Source organism: Pavona decussata, unplaced genomic scaffold (assembly GCF_977016875.1).
Source record: "Pavona decussata unplaced genomic scaffold, jaPavDecu1.1 SCAFFOLD_158, whole genome shotgun sequence".
Taxonomy (NCBI): Eukaryota; Metazoa; Cnidaria; class Anthozoa; order Scleractinia; family Agariciidae; genus Pavona; species Pavona decussata.
The window spans coordinates 949,935-971,177 of NW_028145570.1; the positions used below are offsets into that span (position 1 = coordinate 949,935).

The following is a 21,243-nucleotide window of genomic DNA, read 5'->3' on the forward strand; positions in this document are numbered from 1 at the left end:
AAGGCGTACGTCACAGGTTTTATAAAAGAGTCGTAACAGTTTGCTTAATACTGTATGTTCCGTTCCCTGAAAAATTTAGACAGCACCACCTGGCGTAATAAAAGATTAAAGTTTCTTTCACAAGAATTGTGAGATACAAACAATAATCACCATAGACCATCAGATAATTTTTTTGCCTAAAATAATTTTGAACCAATGTTAATACACTTGTAGCTAAGAAAAGTAAATAACTATTATTACTATGGGTTTCAATAAGTAGTGGCAAAAGGTTTAGGTCTCTGTTATGATGTTATCCAAAATTTAGACCCCCTGTGGTCTGACCTCTGGTAAGCGACCACATATCCTTGACATTATGGGTGGTCGCCTATGGGAGGTTCCACTGTATAGGATAATGGTTAATCTAATTCTGGTTGCAATGTGTCAAAACTACATGGACTAAACCATTTCTCAGAGTCTAAAACTGCCAGCCAAAGTCACAGATTTTAAAAAGAAATTTTTGGAAGATGAACAAAATAAAGCCGGGGCAATACTCCAGTCAGACATACATATATTATGTTTTTTTTCTTGTCCTTTTCAATGCCTTTGATTATTGTTTGTAAAAAGCGAAAGTTTGGCTTGGAAACAAAACAAAGACAGTTGGCACTTGTGGCTAAATCATATTCATTACAAAATCCATATAACATGTTACATCCTTAAAATTAATCAACAGATTTGTCAAAAATTTGTCCTACTCTGAGGCACTAGGGCCACAACAATTTTGAAGTTGGGTAAGGTTTACCAAAATTTGGTTGGACTGAAAACCACCATCCAAACTTGTAAAATGGAATTTTTACAGATATTTTTACAAAATAAACTTTCGCCTAGGGCCCTTAGTTAGGCATCCAGACAAAACCATGTAATTGCTGGTTTTCTTTATTCTCGTCGCCTGTCTATTTTCCAAGTTATTGAGATTGTAAGGAGAAATTACATGTGGATGTTGTTCACTACCGGCAATTGAGGGGTTTACAATTTACTAATTAAGCGTGGCTAGTCCATTTCGTATTGCATGTTAATGGCAAAATAAAATCTAGCGATCTTAACTACAAAACCATAACATAAGTCTTACATGTAAGTCGCATATGGCTCTTTCATTTGACTTCTGGTTGTTATGTAATCTATCTTTAATCACACAATCACAGGATCACTCTCACACTCTGCGATCGCTTATCATCTAGCAGATCGAGTCAGGAAATCGAATGTCGTCTGAAGAAGTAAATGTAAAAATACACCGTTTTATTGTTACACTTACAATGTAATTCGATTATCTTATCCGAATGCTTGTAACCCTTGTTCTTGACGTGCATTTTCAATCCAAGATTGGAAAGTGACGAATCCTCGATGCGGATGAATTTCCTTTCCCCGACATTGACCGGCCTCAGACCTTCTGGCCATCTGAAGTTTTCATCGACCATAATTTGCCACTGACGGTTGACGCTCTAACATTAGTAGAAATATTTACTATCATATGTAAGTTATCTGGTGTGCAATCGACGATCAAAGAGGTCAACATTTTCCCACCACGTAAAGCCGCAGCAACACGAGCGATTTTTTGCTCGCGCAGGTGATGCGGTTTTCTCAAATTTTGCCCCGTCGCCAGCGCGAGAGGGTGGCTACACGAGTGACAAATTCTAGCGAGTTTGGCGACAAATTGAAAACCGCGTTAATCGCATACTTCAAGAGACCTGGCGCTATAAACAGACATGGCGGACGGCCCTTTCGGACGAGGACATTGTTTTTTCGCCTATTTACATTTTCTTTCATGACGATAAAAAGCAAACGAAGGAAGAACAAAATTAAGAATAGGTCAACGTGGGTCCGTCCGTGGCTCGCAAAGAGAAAGGAACAAGGATTTTACCATCAACTTCTGACGGAAATTTCGGTCGCTAATATTCTGGCGTTTCCCGAGCTATTGCGGATGACGAGGCTTAGTTGCAGGGTGGATTACACGGGCGCTATCTACGGTGGCCCAGGAGTCTCAAACGCAAACAAAAAAGAAAACGCAAACAAAAAAAAAGAAAACGCAAACAAAAAAAAAAGAAAACGCAAATAAAAAAAGTAAAACACAAACAAAAAAAGAAAACGCAAATAAAAAAAGTAAAACACAAACAAAAAAAGGAAACGCAAATAAAAAAAATAGAAAACGCAAATAAAAAAAGCAAAACGCAAATAAGAAAACGCAAATAAAAAACAAAACGGAAGTAAACAGGAAAAACGCGTAGGGACTGAGCTCTAGGATTGTAATTTCGCGCCATCCGCGCCATTTTGTTCGTAAGCCACCATGTTTTGTAGCAGTTGTGGAGCGAAATCTCTGGTGGAAAATGCAAAATATTGGTCTAAGTGTGGATTATGTCTTTCCAATCCCACAAGTGAATCATCCAACAAGACTATAGGGTTCGAGGAATTCAGAAAAAAGGAAGAAACGGAGCGATCGACCCGATTTCGGCCCAGGAAAAAGCTCAAGGCATCGATTACAGCGGGCAAGTTGAAGGCCACGGAAACTGAAGTAAGTGTCAATGTAGGCTACATGAAACTGGAGGCTTCAGGGAATCTGAAGAGATGCCGAGGCAAGACTTTGCCAGTGAAAGTGAAACCAACAGCAAAAGCTCAGTGCATTTTGGATAAAGGTCTCACTTAGCACGCAAATCACGACAAAAAGGTCCATGAAGGGTTGGAATACGTTCTGCTATACCATGATCACAGTGAAGTCATAAATTTACCAGGCACAAGCGAAGAATTTATCCTGGAGAAGTACAGAGAGGATGTAGGGAAATCCAACAATCGCATCACGCTTTTCATAGCCTCCAAAAGTGACTTTTTAATGTCCGAGTTGCCATTCCTAGATGGGCTAGATGATGATATTGAGGATGATTTATACGATGGTATCGATCTCGAAACCAGCGTTTTCGTAAAGAAGGAAACTGCAGTACACGAGAAAGCTAGACCCTCTGACGAAAAGCTGACCAGCATTACACCATGTCTAAGGGTCTGAACTTCAGCGGGGCTTGAATAAGCTCTCTGCAAAGGTTTCTAAAGGGACTGTTACTTATTTGTTTAAAATAAAAAAATATTCACCGCACTTGCCTCTATATCAGTGTTACACAATCTGCTATTCAGTACGTTGAAAGTCCCAAAAGTCAAGAAACAACTTTTCCTTACTGACTTCAGTGGTCTCTGTACATTTTCTTTTAAAATGTGTTGGAAGAGGTTAAAACATCTAGAGAATTTTTCACTGGTGATCATTTCTTAATACTCGTATCTTCTCTCTTTCATTATACATTGATATATGGCATGGAGAAATTTGATGCTGATCACTGTTGTGACTTGCAGTCTTAATGACTAACAAGGTTTACAAGGGGTGCTTAATCAAATCAGACTGCTCTGCAGGCCTGAAGAATTAGCATATGCACTAATTGGACTTCACTAATCGTACCATCCACATGCCAGCAGAAATTAGGACCGTAACTGGTATATCTCCGTCTTGCCAACTTTCTGCGTCTCCTTTATCTCGTACCAGCTGGATTTAGCTCCCGAAGAATATTAGCAACCCTTGCTCTTGGCACGTGGATGTGATGATTCAATCTCAGCGAGTGCCAAACTGCTCGGTAACCTCCAAGTTCGCCAGGTCCGGATATTTCCCTTCGCACGATTTCCCCAAGTTCTTGATCGCCTACGTCCAAGCCACGTCTACTGAGACCGTAGTCACGAAGCCGTCGTTTCAAAGTTGCAAGACTTAGCCTGAGCTGCATGTCGATTGTTTAAGAAGTCAACAATGACTTGATTTTCAAATCCAAGATGAAAATAGTGTTCAATCAATCGTCTTAATTCCTCTCTGTCCATTACATCTTCGGTGGTAGAATGTTTTCTTTTCTCTGCGAACAAAATGGCGCGGATGGCGCGAAAATACAATCCTAGAGCTCAGTCCCTACGCGTTTTTCCTGTTTACTTCCGTTTTGTTTTTTATTTCCGTTTTCTTATTTGCGTTTTGCTTTTTTTTATTTGCGTTTTCTATTTTTTTTATTTGCGTTTTCTTTTTTTGTTTGTGTTTTACTTTTTTTATTTGCGTTTTCTTTTTTTTAATTGCGTTTTCTTTTTTTTATTTGCGTTTTTTTTTTGTTTGTGTTTGAGCCTTCTGGGCCACCGTAGCTATCTCTACGATTTTGTCGCGAAAATTTCAATTCTGGCGACTTTTTTCTTGCAATTTTTTCACCTGTCACGTCGCAAGTTCGAGGGTGGTTACACGTGCGATTTTTTTTATCTCGCGCTGGCGACGCCACAAAGTTTGAAAAAATCGCATCACCTGCGCGAGCAAAAAATCGCTCGTGTGGCCGCGGCTTAAGCGATCGAGAGTTGTCTTTGTTGTTGATAGTAGGAGAACCAATCACATTTCAGACTGTCCATGGTTACCATGACACCAGTATCGACTGGATTTTGCGTGATACGAAAAGATAAGGAGTGAAGACAGTTTGAGAGAGATTCTAAACGTTTATTACAGTGATTGTAGTTTTCATTTGGAGACAAAAGGATAGCGCTTCAGTTTTAAATAAAATCGGAACGTTTGGAGAGGAATCCTATCGGGGAAAGTCGTTTTGAATGCCTGTCCGACGGCAACCTTGACGCAGATGGGCGAGCGCGCGTGCATTGTTTTTGAAACACTCAATTTGAGGTATTTTAAGCACATCTGAGCCTTCTTTAATTCAGAGCTCAGTTCTAGTTTTCGTTTTACTTTAAAATTATTTGTCTAATATACTAGTAGATTAAAGATAACAAGCCTTGTTGTGTTCTAAATAGGAGAAACTGAGATGTTCTGTTATACTGTTATGCGATGATGCAACGGGTGAGCGCGAACCAACTTTATATACATTTTTAAAATATGCTATCCAAATTCGGCATTCTTTGTTGTGTGGTTAAAGAATGCGAGGGGAAATAATTAGAATTACAGATATTGTTCGTTCTCAGATGATAAACAAAAGGAAATAGGCACACATTTTCTCAAAGAGCCTTCCGATTTCTATAGTTGTCTTACATTCCCGAGTGACATCCGACGTGAACACCGATGAATCAGCAATGAGTCTAAACAATAGCATGAATATATGAATACTTAACGACCCACGAAACGTGGGTACACACTTTAATCGACGTGAAGTTGTCATGTTTCCCTTCAAAAAGGCTACTTTCTGGACGGATCGGCTGCTTCACAGCCGGTTTGACGACTCAGTCATCAAGAAATCACCAATCACCTCGAGCGATTTTCTTTCAGATGCTTGCCTCTACCGACATTCCAGCTTATAAAGCGATAAAGTTACCAGGCACTCGCTCGAACAAACAACAACCGTCATGTGCGCCCCGTGACGATTTATCCTGAGCCCACAGTTTCTTAAGACCGCAGATATTTTTATTTCATCTCCGTTTATGGAGAAATTAAGTGGTTCAGACTTTTTATTGCAAACAATTTATTGGAAAAAAGTAGAACACACCTGGGACTCAAAGGGTTAAAATAACAAAATTACCACATTCGTTTCAAGCAACGTTTAGTTTGTCTTGTTCGCTTCTCATAGCTCGTCCATCTGACCTCTTGGTTGAGCTAAACGTAAGACTGACAAATTATTCTTCTATCAGTTTAATGCATTCCGCTGAAAGACGGTCTAAAGGCTTTAGTTCTTTTGGATGGATAACATTTCTTGTAACTATCCTTCTCTATACCATAGTTATTAGAGGGACTGGTTGTGAGGCCTTGCCATGAAAACAGTGGTGCTGCAATTTATGTTGGAAGGGCCGCGACCGTGCACAATCCTTTATTTTAACGTTCACGCTATGGCTGAATATCTTAACAGGAAAGTTTCTGTTGGTCAGTTACTCCAACACATTTCAAAATTTATTGTAGTCTTTGCAAGGTCAATGCCAAAAATGCTAACAAAGACATATAACAAAGAAGTCTGTCAGGCTTCACTGATAACCATTGCCTTTTATTAACTATGTTTATACTACTAAACACTGACTAAAACCACAAAATGTTCCATAAACGTACAAACTAAACATTGCTTGCATCGTCAAGTACACCTCGGACGGGTAATGCGTTTCTTGGAGCCTCTTGTATGAAACTGACGGTCAATCGAATGGATTCCTTGTGTTTTTTTCAAGCCAGGACCTTCTGTCATCGAGGACTCAAAAAACCTTTACAAAAATAACTTCCAGCCCGAAAATCCGTTTCCCAGCAAGTATCTTGTTGGCGCCAAGAATTCCCACCCAGCACTGTGTAACCTGTGGAGCGAATATTTCTGCATATCGGCTCTGTTAAGCACTCCTGGGGTAATGCATCTCTAGGAGTGTCTTATATGAAACTGACGGTCAATCGATTCGCTGTTTCACAAGCGCTAATAATAACGTCTTGAGGATGCGATTCGTGGGCGCTCTTCCATTTTATGTCGGTGAAGGGTGATTTGTCTTATTTTTATTGTCATGGTAATCATAATGGGGACGCATGCAAATAGAGCTAGTTTCTCACACAATTAAATGTAACTGAAGAGCATCGAACAACAACAAGAAACCAACCAGCCATTTCGTTTGATTCGTTGCACGACATGTTTCAATGTTAACATGGTGAGTTTTGAATTTTCTTTGCAATTTTGCTTCACTTTCTAATGCTTGCTACCAATGTGAAAACAGGTTTTTGCCTTAACAAACGGATAAATGGATGGACGGGAAACTCTATAAAAACCACTTTGAGAAAAGCATTTTCCTAAGAGAACATTCGCTGTCTCTTGGAGACAGTAAATTCAATGGTCTATTGGACGAAACTCTAGCTTACTATGAAACATTAACTACTTCTAAAAGCAACACAAATGGATAACAGTTTCTGGCAGCTTGACTTACAACTTGAAAACCTATTGCAGTTATGCTCTTGTATAAACAGTTTCCGCCTAAATGACTACAACAGATTGTGTTTACAGTTTATTGAACTTGAAACTAAAGACCTTAATATTTTCTACGACAACGGTGGTTTTCATATTCTTATCAGCGAAAGCCATATAAACTAAATATCTATAAATCCTCTCGTCACACGAAATTCGTGAGCAGCTTTCCGAGTGAAAAATTTTCCAATGTATTTCTAAGTCACGCAAATAAAGAGTGATTTCCATATGCTAATTCTGAAAAGATTCTCTGCGGTTGGGAGATTATAGCTATCACCTCAGTGGGACTGGGCTCACTTTATCTTTTTTTAAGTTTATATACCATTGATGCCATGATAGCAAAATAGTTGGGTCTTATATTCTCTGAGCAGTTTTATAAAGTGTGATCATTTTCGGACTGACTAGCCCTGTTCATTAAAAAATTGAGAAAGCATAATTTTTTGATTGTTGATGCGTAGCCGGAGCCTTGAGAAGAAGAGGTCGGGTGTAAATAACGGTAAAAAAAAAAGAAAGCGTTTGAAAGAAAGAAAGAAAGTCGTTCGTTGACTTCTGAAGTTGCCAGTTTACGAACAATACGTTGTTTTCGCTAATTGTTCACTGCCTATCCTTACTGTACACAATTCGTGACGCAACATAAAACTACGTCATACACAAGCGGATAGCCGCTGGTAGCGTTGCATTAACTTTAACTGCAGCTTACTCTTTTAAATGGTCGGTGATCCCTACCTTCTTTACCAATTCCTTACGAATGGTAGTATGATGGTGAATAAGGGTTTTAACTGAGCTTTCATCTCCCTGGAAGCTATTCTACGTCAAATGCCAACTTCTCACGGAGAACGTCTCTCGACTAGAGATAAACACGTAATTAAGAATTAACGGTATAAATTTACAATGATTGCAAATAATCCCTAAGCTTTTGTTTACAGTTTCAAAGGGTAAGAAAATTGTGTACTACTTTGCAATTTCAAATAGGTCATGGATCTTTTGATATGCGACGTGTCATAGTGTGGTAAATCGCTTGTTTGAAACCATAAAGAGCCTTATTGCAAATACTGAAGAAAGTATGATTGATATCGCAAAAGCCAGACTTTATTTGAAACATGATTTAACTATCGGAACGCTTGTGTTGTCACGAAGGCATTTTCCGCGGAAAAAAACGCAATTATGTTGACGTGCCATGTAGATCACTTTCATTGTCGGTCTCCAGGGCAATAGATATGGCGGTTTACCGAGCTCTATCTCTCTTCACCTGTCGTAACCAATCAGATCAAATGCTTCGCCTACAAAATCCTGCTGTGATACAAGCCTTCAGACAAGCGAGCTTGTGTTCATGGCAATTTAGTATGGTTACATTCCTAGCAAATGCATTAGCGACCTGACTCATAGTTACTTAATCGATTATTTTTAATCAAATTTTAGACCCAAAGCCATGGCAATAAATGGATACAAGACGATCACCAACGACACAAATACGGAAAAACTCAACATTGTGTCCCTTCTTTTCTTCCGATGGATGAACAATGTCTTCAAGACGGGTAATGAACAAGCTCTAGACGAAAATGATTTTCTACCTTTGTCTCAAAATAATACAACCTTATTTGTGACTGAACAGCTCAAAGTAAAATGGGACGAGGAAATCACAGATTGCAAAGGAAAGGGTAGAAAACCCAGACTTTGGAAAAGCGTCATGAAGATGCTCTCTGTCAAAGACGTCATTTTCCTTTTCTTAAACGGATTCGTAAATGTATTTTGTCGCATTATGGAACCATTGCTTCTGGGATATTTCATTGCGGCGCTACTTTCAGCTGAATCTCAACGTATTTATCGACTCTATGGATGTGCGTTAGCTATGGTCAGCAGTGTTTTGATCCGCAGCCTTACTGGACACCAGGTTGCATACAGATGTGAACTGCTGGGTATCAGAATAAGCAGCGCCCTAAAGGGACTAATTTACATGAAGGTAAGCTGTAGATGGATCTTTGTTTCCATTCTTGGCCTGATTAGCGGCCATTATCATAAACAACAAAACTCCCTACTAATAAATGCACACTGTAAATTAAAAGGGCTTGACAAGCTTAGTATTTTTTGACAATTCAGCGTGGCATGTCAAACAGTTTTTGAGAAACGAACGTTAAAAATGTGAAGATTTCACCAAGAATGTATTGCCACGCAGACATACATTCTTTGTAAATTTTACAGTGAGTTTTTGAGAGCTAGTTTCTCTGAGAGAGTTCAACATATCACACTAATATTTGCACTGACTACCAAGACTAACATGTCCCTTTAGTTTACATTTTGTTTGGTATGTGTTGATGAGGCAAAATTTAAACAATGACGACACCAAAGATTCTCCAATAAAAAAAAGTAATAGTAGTAATAATAATAGTAATAATAATAATAATAATAATAATAATAATAATAATAATAATAATAATAATAACCAAAGACACACGCAGTTAGTTCATACTCAGTGTATATACTAAGTGATTCATTTAACAGCGCCTCGTATCCTACTCACCTTCAACCTCACTCCTTATTGCATTCCGTTTCTCTTGCTAGTTTCATCCGCTGGCAAATAAAGATGAGACGCTGTCATTTTTTAATTTTCAGACTCTTCTTCTCGGGAAGGATGCATTATTAAAATTTACAACAGGTTACGTGATTGACCTTGTATCAAACGATGTTCAGCGAGTTTTTGAGCAGGAAGTTGTCAAGTGGTTGATTTTTGGCTCGATAGTGTTCTTTGAAATCCCTGTGGTAATAGGTTTACTCGTCTATTTGATTGGCTGGCAGTCTCTACTGGGAGTTATTTTCCTATGTTTCCTTGTGCCATATTTCACCGTATTGTCCTCTGCTGGAGCTTCACTGCGCTTGCGCACAGCAGCGGTTTCCGATAAGCGCCTCTCTTTGATGAACCAGGTAGTCCGTGGAATACGTGCCATCAAAACGCATGCGTGGGAGGATCAATACCAAGAAAGAATAAAACATTTAAGAAGGTATGAATAAGCCCTGAATTTTCCAAAGAGTCTGCAAGGACCTAAGAAACTAAATTATAATAAACCGTCTGAATTTATTATTCACCAGTTAGTTTCTTCCCATTGACAATAAAAGGTCTTCAACTCCCATGGGCAGAAAGTTACTTCAAACATTCGTCACTTTTTTTGAATATGACAGCAACGGCCAAAACTAAGATTCAGGATTCTTCAAATTATGTCTGACAATATTTGTTATGACATTTCAGGGACGTTGCTGCATGCAGACAGTGATTATTCATGTTTTGTTATCCATCGTCCAAACAAAGGCTTTCATAGTGCTCTACCCACTTCATTAAGGGTTTTATTTTCTGTGATTGATGGATTTCGATCCACTTTATACGTAATAACAACTGTGCCATCATATGTTCGCAAGCCTTTCTACTGTTTTGTCTTCTGCGAACTTTCCTTTCGAGAAAGAACGTTTTCGGAATTTTTAAATAAAACATTCTGGTTGAAGGGGAAGCGCTCCAGTCCTCTTCAACTTCAATTCCGTCAATGTTCTGGGTCAGTGTCATCTACTCTTAGTGAAAATTTAAATGACCAAACAGCATTTTTTTTCGGCGTAATAATGGTTAAGTTTTGTTAAAAATAACCCTATTAATGCATAGGAGCTAGTATAATTGATCTTTGGCTGCGGATCGCTAGAAGGAAGATGGATTACAACTTCAAAAAATTGGTCAATTTTTTCAAGTCTCTTCTGAGCGTTTTGGAGAAATTCTTAAAGTGCTACTATGACGAAATTCGCGTCTTTCTAATCTGAGCCATTTTAAAACATAAACAAGTAGTCTGTATATGACGAAGAATGCTGTTTACTATTTTCAAATATTTCTTTTTGTTCCAGAGATATTCAAGTTTTTAAAATATGCAAATTAGGAAAGCGATGACGTCATAAAATCAACCGAATTTTGGTCAAATATTATGAAAAAAGATATCTCAGCCAATTTGTATCAGAAATGCTTGATTCTTTGCAGTGACATTGTTCTAGACGCGCTCCATAATATGAGCTTAACAGTTTTGTTGCCATGGCAACACACTGGGTTCCAGTCCTCCCTGATAATATAAGGCTTTGCTGGCCACCTTTGGCGTTCTATTTTGATATTTGCCAATGGTGCCTCATCTGCATGATCCAGCAGGCGTATAAATATGTTAAGCCGAGTTCGTGGCCTTGTTAAATGTTTTTCAAGCTGAAAATCACTAAAATATTGAAATCAGGTTGGAGGGGACTGGAAAAGAGTGAGTTGCCGTAGGTGTATTGCCATTAGAACTATTAGCCCGCCAGGTTTCAATGGTCTCTGCTGTAAATTGACTGAGATAGCTCTATTTATATACTTGATGTTATATTGAGTTGAGATTATGACGTCATCAGTCCTCTCATTTACATATTTTACACATTTTTCAAACGTGAATATCTCCGAAACCAATGCAGATATTAAGAAACGTTAAACGGCGTTTTTAATCTTTCCTAGAATTCTATGTGATAAACCTTAAAATTCAAGAGGTAAAAATTTGATCATAGTAGCACTTTAAAAAAATTGATTATAGTTTATTCTTTCTTGGAGAAATCATTTCATATTTTCCTCCAGGCGCTCTAATAGCAATTTTATGTTAGAGAAGAGATTCTTATTAAAATATTTGAGTACTTTTGATCAACACACAGCAACATCTGTGTGACAGTCCCCCTTTAATTTTAAATTAGCGTTGTGGTGTTATTGTTGTATCATACTCCCCGATTTTATGATGTATTCTGTGCTCTTTTGTGTTTGTTCTTTTCAGACAAGAAGTAGACATTATCCGTAAAAAGAGTGCAATTCTATCAGGTATTACTGCTTTGGAATACACTTCAACACCAATAGCGACCCTGGCGTCTATAATCACTCTGGTACTAACTGGTCAGCCACTCACACCTGTCAATGTTTTCATGTTTCGCTCTTTTATCAGTATGTTACGAATGTCCATTTGCACAAACTTGGCTTATGGTTTGCTAGAAACATACGACACGTATGCCTCACTGTCTAGAATAGAAGAATTTCTCTCTTTAAACTGTTTTGATCAGAGTGCTAACTGTGAGGCCGACAAAAGTGCTGTGATTTTCAAAAGAGATAACCAGAGAGATCATCGCGAAGAAAATGAAGAAAATTCCCCACTTGGTGACGTGAAAAACTCAACGATTTTACAGGTGGCAGGACTTACGAAGAAACAAACCAAGCGCGAAGATGAATTTATTCTACAAGATATCGAGTTTACCGCCCACTCAGGGAGCTTAACAGTCATCACTGGACCAGTAGGCAGTGGAAAATCTACTCTTCTCTCAGTAATGTCAGGTGAGCTTCAAGATGCAACCGGGACCGTAAGCTACGATGGAACTCTTGTTTACGTACCGCAATTAGCTTGGGTCTTCTCTGGGACTATAAGAGAAAACATTTTGTTTGGTGAACCATACGATGAAGCCAAGTACACCAGAATCGTTGACGCATGCGCCCTGAAAGAAGACATCCAGCAATTTCCTGATTGTGATCAAACAATAGTTGGAGAACGTGGGGAAGTTCTAAGCGGAGGCCAACGGGGGAGAGTTAGCTTAGCTCGTGCTGTCTACGCTGATGTAGACCTTTACCTGTTGGATGACCCCCTGAGTGCTGTGGACTTCAAAGTTGGCCAAAAAATCTTTGAGAAATGCATCAAGGGCCTACTGGGTCACAAAACGTTGGTGATAACCTCTCACCAAGAGCAGCATATGCAAGAAGCCGATAACGTGATTATGCTTTACAAAGGTCGTGTATTGGGAACAGGAAGCTTCACTGAGTTAAAAGAAAAAGGTATTCTGAATGCAACTGTTGATCCACTCTACAAGAAATTGGGCGAAAACAAGTCACAGAAAAGTACTGATCGGGAGAATGAAGAGAAAGATGAAGATACTGGCAACTTTGGCAGAATTGTCTCCCAAACCAATGAAGCCCATGGTCTCCAAATATTAGAAGAAGATCGGGTAATCGGAGTGGTTTCTTCTAAAACTTACTGGAACTATTTTAGAAGCGGAGTATCTTGCCCGGTGATCGTTGCAGTAATTTGTTTGTGCCTTATTACTCAAGGTAAATCACAGCATTTTCTATATCTTTTGTCGAGAAGTTTAAATCGGTTAACAAGTAAACAAAATTGTGTTATACTTAGTTTTCAGACATATCATGTTGTATGATTTGAAGTGCAATTCCATATTAAGTTTTGGATTTATTGGTAAACAAACATTAGAATTTTCTGCGACTGTCCTCGGCAAAGTTTCTTGGCACTAAAAGGAACTCGAGAAATACAATTTCTTTCACTAATACCGGCGACTAGAATTCAGCAAAAGTACCCGTACAGATTTCAATGAAGCTGTTTACTTGACAACTTAAACGATCTGTAAACACTTGTAACAGGATTTTTTAAGTCATGATTATATTTAAATGTTGTCGCAGGGTTCCAGTGTTCCACTGTGATCAGTTTGTTAATTTCCTGGTTTTCAGAGAAGATTATTTTAAAACATTGAAATCATCCTTTCAAACTTGCTTGAACTTAGCAACGTTGTTGTAGAGGTCGTTTTACAGAAAATTTACTGAAATCCTATCCTCCAGTATGTTCACCGTCCCATGTGGTGAAAATAAAATTTAAAAAAAATGTATCTGATTGGAGAGCTGAATAAATAAAAGGACCTTTACTGATCCAAAATTGCCACGCCTTGAGGACTCGCCCTTGGAATCTTGCTAAAATTTCAAGAAGAAAAATCAGACTGGAGAGCGTCGTTTGGCCTTCAAAATGCTAATGACTTGCTTACAGCTATTCTTTCATTTCGCTCAATACGACTGTCGCCTTGAAGTGCCATATAGATTATATAAATGATTAGGACATACTAGTGACCATGTCGCATGGACATCACGGACATGTTGGAGGGCATCACCACTATTATATAAAAAATAATTCTGCGGGACAACATTTTGTCAGCTAGTTTAAATTTGGGCGGGGCCAAAGTGACCTAAGTTTTCAATGTCGTATCTTGTACCAACTGGCGGTCTATGCGAAAAAAAAAAGAATTGTATCCAATAAAAACGCATTATTCGTTATTCCTAGTGCATCCCGCCCTTAAAAACGGTAGTGTTTATTTATTCTCACCTTTGAAGTTGTTATTTTTCTTCTTCTTTTTTCAGTAATGATAGTCTCCCCTGATGTGTGGCTCTCTTTTCTTACAATGTGGCCTACAGATGCTCAGCGAAACAAGATTAACCTAATTATCTATGGTTGTCTGGTCGGTTCATCTTTGATATTCGCCATCTTTCGAGCATACAGTTTCCTGGTGGTTTCTCTAATGTGTTCTGAGTGTCTTCATAATAAAATGGTTGTGGCTGTTTTACAGGCACCAGTCCTGCTCTTTGATTCAAATCCCGTGGGAAGAATCATGAATCGGTTCTCTAAAGATATCGGCCATTTGGACGAAGTATTGCCTAAAATATTGCTAATGTCCATCCAATTGTTTTTGCTTGTGTTGACGGGAATTCTTGTTCCAGTTGCCACAAATCCCTGGCTTCTATCTGTTGTTGTTCCACTTTCTGTTTTGAATGTGTGTATTTCAAGGTATTACTTAAAAACATCGAGAGAGATCCAACGGTTAGAGTCGATTTCTCGTAGTCCCGTTTATTCTCATATTTCGGAGACCGTTGATGGGCTGGACACGATTCGAACAAGGCAAAAACAAAGAGATTTCGTGGATCAGTTTTACAGGTAAGTGTATCTATTTCTATCCCGGGGGGGGGGGGGGGGGGCGTACTGCTCAGAACTTTGGTTGGGCTGTGAGACTTGGCTCTGCAAACCCAGACACTATTTCAGACCAAAATGTGTAATTTTCTGGTATCGTTTTTCAGAGCTGGCCTGTAAAATCCATACCCATTTTCTGTTCTCAGGGTTTCAGACTAAAATGGTCGAAATCTATATCATATTGCTTACCAAAAATGCACAAAAAAAATCCCCTTTGGATCAGCATATACGCCCCCCCCCCCCCCTTCCCCTCCCCCCACCCCCGCTCCGGGTTAAAAACGCAATACATTGCTTTGCGTAGTAGGTAGCTGTAGGTAACCGAAGACAAGATTTCGTGATTATCAAGACTGCTAATGATCAAAGAAATGTTGAAACCACCAACAAGCACCACCAAGTTCGACGTTAGCACGACTTGGGATCAACTGCATTTTGGCGCTCAATCCCGCCCTTGGGTACCCCAGTCTTAACAGCAACTTAAGAGTTCACTCTCCTAATGCGGCTAACTATGTATGTCGGCAATTTCCGATGGCCACCACCTCATCTTCGCAATTCTCGGCACAATTCCCTCAGCGCACAAAACAAATAAAGCTCTTTTTTACAGGTGTAATGACGTATTTAATGTATTTAATGTAACAATGAACCACTTCTTGGAACGGCTATAAGGTTTTTTTCAAAAACACAAGTAAAACTGTTGAGTCATTATTTAAGTGATCACTGATTTGTCGTTGCAGGTACCAAGATGTTCATAATCAGTCATTAATTATGGTAGTGGCAGGAGGACGATGGCTTGGTGTACGTTTGGACCTGATCACTCTATTGTTGGATGGCGCTGTGGCTGTTGCTGCAGTTTTGGTGTCTCAAGATACGGGTAGGTATAAGCAGAAAAACTACAGCAGGGCGGGGTCTCCTTCTGCTAGTGTACATACGTTCGGCTGAGCATCTCGAGATGATCTGAGAAATACGAGCTTCTTAGGATAATAAATGATAAATAAATAATAAATGCTTAAGCTACAATCTGAAACAAAATGCCATATGTATTATTGCTGAAATATACGTGGTTACCCCCAAATTTTCGTTTTGGGTTTGAACAGATCGTTCAACATTGTTGAAAGCGTAAAAAAAATATATTGAAAGCTTGTCGAGAGTGTGTTGAATCAAATTTAAAATACCTTCATTCAACATCGCTTCAAGATTTTCTTTGTTTTTGAAAATGTTGAATAGCGTTGAAACCGTTTGAACACTCCATTCATCCAACATTTGCCGAATGTCCATTCAACTTTTGTTGAACGAATGTTGGGTAAATGTTTAAACCGTTTAAACGTGCCTATACTCGCCCCAATCTCTCATCAAAGCACGAATGTTCCCAGCTTGCGATTCACAGAATTTTTTTTAGTTGTCTATTTTGCTGTTCCATTCGTAGTTCGGGAAGAGCGTGCTCCGCTTAATCCAAAAAGTGTAATATCGGTTGAGACTATACTTGTTGTGGGTGTAAAAGTCAAAGGCTTCGAACTAAAGCAAAAGATGCAAAACATATACAGCTGATTCGATAAGAGTTGTCCAAAAAAAAAGCGTTGGTTGAACAGTAAATGTCATCTATTCAATAATTGCATACTTTCGTAGATTCTTCATTCTTTTCATCCTTATATTAGCCTCATTATCCAATTTTATTGTTAGCTATAGTTATCTATCGTTATATTTTATGATTGTAAATTAGGTATGAGGATTCCGCCTGTGAACCTAATAGACAACCTTTTATTGTACGGCTTTTTTCGGGCCCACTCGCGCTAATTTTTTGATTTAAAACAGCACAACGTTAATCTTCCAACCCCTTTTGAACAATTCTAAAATATGGAACAAGCCTTACCGATACTTAAGATTTATTCTGACTTGGAAACTTGATGTTCAGTGAAATAATTCAGAATCATATGACACCTTGGAATGTCGTTAAAACATTGATACAATACATACCTCGAGTTAGCTTGGGCCATTGCTGATGCCAGTCTCTTCAAAAATTTGTCTAAGTCAGCTCGTTTTGAAATATGACAATTAATTATGGTAAACTTTACTACATCACTTTCAAGATTCCATTGAAAATTTCCTCGAAAATTAACAGTTTGAATTTCCTTTTGTTTCTTTAGAAAGGAGACGAAACATTCTAAATAAGCCCATTGCCTTTTTTAAGAAGTCGAAAACGGATATTGTGATTGCAAAAATTGCTCAAAAAGTCCTCAAACACACAATCTGGACTTGTTTGTTCCGCGTATGAAAACAAAGGAACATTATAACTGGAAATGACCAACAAAATAAAGAAATCCGGCACGCAGTGACTTCATTGCATCATCAGCAAGACTATTTACACCTTCAGTCTCGTTAGCATACCATGGCATAAACAGGAAAACTAGCGACAAATAGGTGCAAATGAAAATTTGAGCATGACAGGTCAAATAGCTTTTGAGCCGAATGACAAAATTTCACAAAGAATGTATTGCTGGTTGACAAGAGCTGCCACCCAGCCATAAATTCTTTGTAAATTTCAGTTATTGACAGCTCATTTCTACAAGAATATTCAACATTTCACACTGATATTCACCCTGATTACCAAATGTGACAAGCTCATTTAGTTTATGGTGTCCACTTGTTTCTAGCATGTTGTTTCATATACGAGACAAAGTGTAAACAGCGACGTCAGCAAAGATTCTCCTGTGTGCTTCCGTCATCCACTAATAAAATGCCTCTGTTTATTTTCTTCAATTAGCCTTCGCCGGACTGGCCTTAGTTTACGCCTTTCAGACCATGGCTCTGAATCAACTCGCTGTCCAAAAAGCATCACAAGTCGAGAATTTAATGACGTCAGTTGAACGAGTCATGTCGTACACCAAGCTTGAATCTGAGCCTGGATACAAAGTGGAACGACTTCCCCCGAAACACTGGCCACACGAAGGAAATATCACATTCCAAGACGTATCACTGACGTACTATCCTGGGGGACCTCAAGTGCTGAAGAAAATTAACTTAAGCATTGAAGGAGGAGCCAAGATCGGTGTTGCAGGCCGCACGGGTGCAGGGAAATCATCATTTGTGGCAGCTATTATGCGCATGCCAGACGCTGAGGGAGAAATAATACTTGATGGAGTTGGAATAAAGGAGATCAATCTCCGAGAAGCTCGGAGATGTATATCTCTTCTTGGCCAGCACCCTGTCCTTTTTAGTGGATCGGTGAGGAAAAACCTCGACCTTATGGAGCAGTTCAAAGACGCGCATTTATGGCGAGCCTTGGAGGATGTGCAACTGAAAGATTTCGTACAAAGCCTGGAGGGACAGCTTGATTACGAGTTGTTGGAACAAGGTGCAAATGTCAGCGTAGGAGAGCGACAGTTGATCTGTTTGGCTCGTGTGTTGTTGCAGAGGAACAAGATCATCATCTTGGATGAACCAACTGCGCATGTAGATCCTGACACAGAACAAACAATCTGGAACGTAGTGCGTGCCAAACTGCAAGAATCCACAGTCATCACAATAGCTCATCGTTTGCACACAATTAGAGACTGCGACAAGATTTTAGTCTTAACAAATGGGGAAGTTGATGAATTCGACAGTTTTTGTACACTCGTAAATAGGAAAGGAAGTACCTTGAGTGAAATGGCTCGAGTTTCCGGTTTGTAGAACAGGATAAACGTTTCGATTAAAGACATGAACAGTCATATTAATTGAATTCTGAGGTAGAGAATTCTGAGATTTAAGTCGAGGCTGCCGATGACATTTCGCAACTTATCCACATGGACATTTGGACAAGAATTGTGGACGCCACCATCTGACTATGTAGTGTTTATCTTAATTTAATCTGAGTTTTATTCCATTGTATCCTATAGGTTTTTACTGCTGTGACATGTTTTGTTAAATGTTTGCAATTTCCTTGATTTGTATAAAACGCGTTCCAAACTAAATTGTGGCATTACATTTTTGAAAAATTCAGAGCAATTACTTAGATTTAGGAGAAAAATCGTTTTTCCCACGAGTAAAATTGCAATATCAGTCGGAATCATCAAATTGAACCAAGGAATCTCAGAAGTTTCAACGAAAAACAGTAAGAATTTGGCAAAAAATTAAATGTAAATTTTGCGCGGAATTTGAAAATTGTTCCTTTATACAAGAGATAATTTTCTTTATTAACTCGGAATCTTAAAATCGTACTAAAATTGAGAAGAAGGAATTCTTTTTTTACTCGGAAGCCCAAATTTTCTTAGCACAAATCAATGGTTTCACTTAATCTCAAGATTTTCCTGAGTATCGGAACTCCCAAACAATGCAGATTTTTCCAAATTTTAAAACCCTCATAAAGCATTTACGTTTCTTAATTTCGGAGCCCCTTATAAACCACAGACGTTTCCGAATTTCGGAACCCCCAACTACCCACAGACGTTTTCAAATTTCGGTACCCCTAACAACCCACAGACGTTTCCGAATTTCGGAACCCCCAACTACCCACAGACGTTTCCGAATTTCGGAACCCCCAACTAACCACAGACGTTTTCAAATTTCGGTACCCCTAACAACCCACAGAAGTTTCCGAATTTCGGAGCCTCCAACAACCCCCAGACGTTTCCGAATTTCGGAGCCCCTAACAGCCCACAGACGTTTCCGAATTTCGGAACCCCTGACAACCCACAGACGTTTCCGAATTTCGGAACCCCTGACAACCCACAGACGTTTCCGAATTTCGGAGCCCCTAACAAACCACAGACGTTTGCGAATTTCGGAGCCCCTAACAAACCACAGACGTTTGCGAATTTCGGAGCCTCCAACAACCCACAGACGTCTCCGAATTTCGGAGTCCCTAACAGCCCAAAGACGTTTACGAATTTCGGAGCCGCTAACAATCCACATACGTTTCCGAATTAAGACTATTATTGCGCACTGAAAAAAAATTATCACTCCGACAGAAAATAGCAAATTGGACGGAAAGAAATTGGTCTTTCGTCAAGACCAGTGGAAGCAAGATATTAAATTTACCGTTTCCGTCAACATCTGTAAATTTATTCAGTGTTCCTCTTTATTCCTATAGATACAAAATCTGATCCTTACAGCGCTTAATTGAATGTTAAAGGACTCAGAATTTCTGATCCCCTATCACGTAAAACTTGACAAAACCTGCTTTTTTACACCAAATTCTAAGGGACTCAGAATTTCTGATCCCCCATCATTTAAAACTGAATAAAACCGGCTATTTACATCAATTTATAAGGAACTCAGAATTTCTGATTCCCCCATGAGCAAATCCGGCTATTTATACTAGATTCTGACAATGTGTACTTATTTTCTCCGACCTCTAAACAGCTGCTTTAAACTCTCTACATTAATAAGTTAAAACCTCTTCCATTCAGACTTGTCTTTCACGGATGAGTCACAAGAGCGGCTGTCTTATTTCACCACCTTCTCTGGATGCTAATGCACTGAAACGTATTTCCCTTCATTTCTAAAGAAAAAGAAATACAACGTGTTAAAAGCTTTATACCATAGTGAAGTGTAACATGAACGAGGAAAAATTCTCAAGTCCAGTAACAGGAATAACAAGTGCAATACTGCTCAGTATTCAGCGCTAAATCTCCGGAACAATTAATCCATTTTCAATCTGGGACATTTCATCCAAGCCTTTTGAGTCTGTTTGAAGCTATTTAAAGTATGGCAAATACAACTGGATATTCTTTCCAACTTGAAAAGCAAAATGTACATACGAAAGGAAGCATAGCCATTTTTTGTCGACTCGCAATACATGCATTCCAAGCAGCGTCACCAGCGAGTGTGCAATAATCAACTACTAGCGGGACGATGACTTTTGAGTGCAAAGCGGTTGGGCTACGGGCAGCCGTTGAGAATTAGACGCGTTAAAAGACTTTGTATGGGGAATAAACTTAACTACTGTCGATTCTGAAGCTTAAATAACGCTAAATTTAGCTTTCATTCAATAAAACGAATAAAACTGAATCACCTCCGGTGTATTCTTGCGCTTTGGGGATTATTTTACCGTTTCGGGCATTCTTTGAAATCACTGTCATTCCCTTCATAAGACTTTGCTCGCTGAGCGGACTAGAATCTTGAACTCTGCTATCGACTATCGTGGACTTATGTCAACGTACGTGCTTCTGCCCAAATCTGCCCGTCTAACTTTAAATAATCGATGTCTTTCGCTTTCGCTTTTCCACTAAATTCCACGCTATTGAAATACTTGACATGTCAAAACGTAACGGCCACGCCACAAAAGGAAATGAATGACCTTTGTAACAGCCACGATCTGACAACAAAAATGTAACGTAAACAACGAGTTCTTTGATCTTTGAATCAGTTCATGAGTCACGCAAGGTTCTGTGACATTTTGTTTTCCCTTTTAGTTTCAAATAAAATGATCATAGCTGTGTAAAACCGGAGAAGAGAACTAGACCTAGTAGAGTGAAATAACTGTGGAGCCCAAGATCTCCGAGACAATT

At 39.0% G+C, this 21,243-nt stretch overlaps 1 protein-coding gene and 1 long non-coding RNA gene across 2 annotated transcripts; one reads left to right on the forward strand and one right to left on the reverse strand.

Annotated features, from left to right (window-relative positions):
* The first annotated feature begins 8,376 nt into the window (after positions 1–8,376).
* LOC146465018 (ATP-binding cassette sub-family C member 4-like) lies at positions 8,377–18,681 on the forward strand. The gene is made up of 6 exons (XM_085129067.1): positions 8,377–8,907; positions 9,558–9,943; positions 11,756–13,068; positions 14,158–14,728; positions 15,493–15,629; positions 17,517–18,681. The coding sequence occupies exons 1-6, from the start codon at positions 8,377–8,379 to the stop codon at positions 18,422–18,424; spliced, it is 3,846 nt and encodes a 1,281-aa protein (XP_084985193.1). The 3' UTR covers positions 18,425–18,681.
* Positions 18,682–19,773: 1,092 nt separating this feature from the next.
* LOC146465019 (uncharacterized) lies at positions 19,774–21,019 on the reverse strand. Its single transcript, XR_014868383.1, has 2 exons — positions 20,748–21,019; positions 19,774–20,234 (listed from the first exon to the last, which is right to left on the reverse strand). It is a non-coding gene; the product is annotated as an uncharacterized LOC146465019 (long non-coding RNA).
* Positions 21,020–21,243: the final 224 nt, after the last annotated feature.

Bases quoted from the DNA above. Each gene is read 5' to 3' on its own strand.
- LOC146465018 (XM_085129067.1), top strand. From the start codon at position 8,377: ATGGCAATAAATGGATACAAGACGATCACCAACGACACAAATACGGAA. The intron at 9,944-11,755 runs GTATGAATAAGC...TGTTCTTTTCAG, and splicing joins AGAATAAAACATTTAAGAAG to ACAAGAAGTAGACATTATCC. The intron at 14,729-15,492 runs GTAAGTGTATCT...TTGTCGTTGCAG, and splicing joins TTCGTGGATCAGTTTTACAG to GTACCAAGATGTTCATAATC.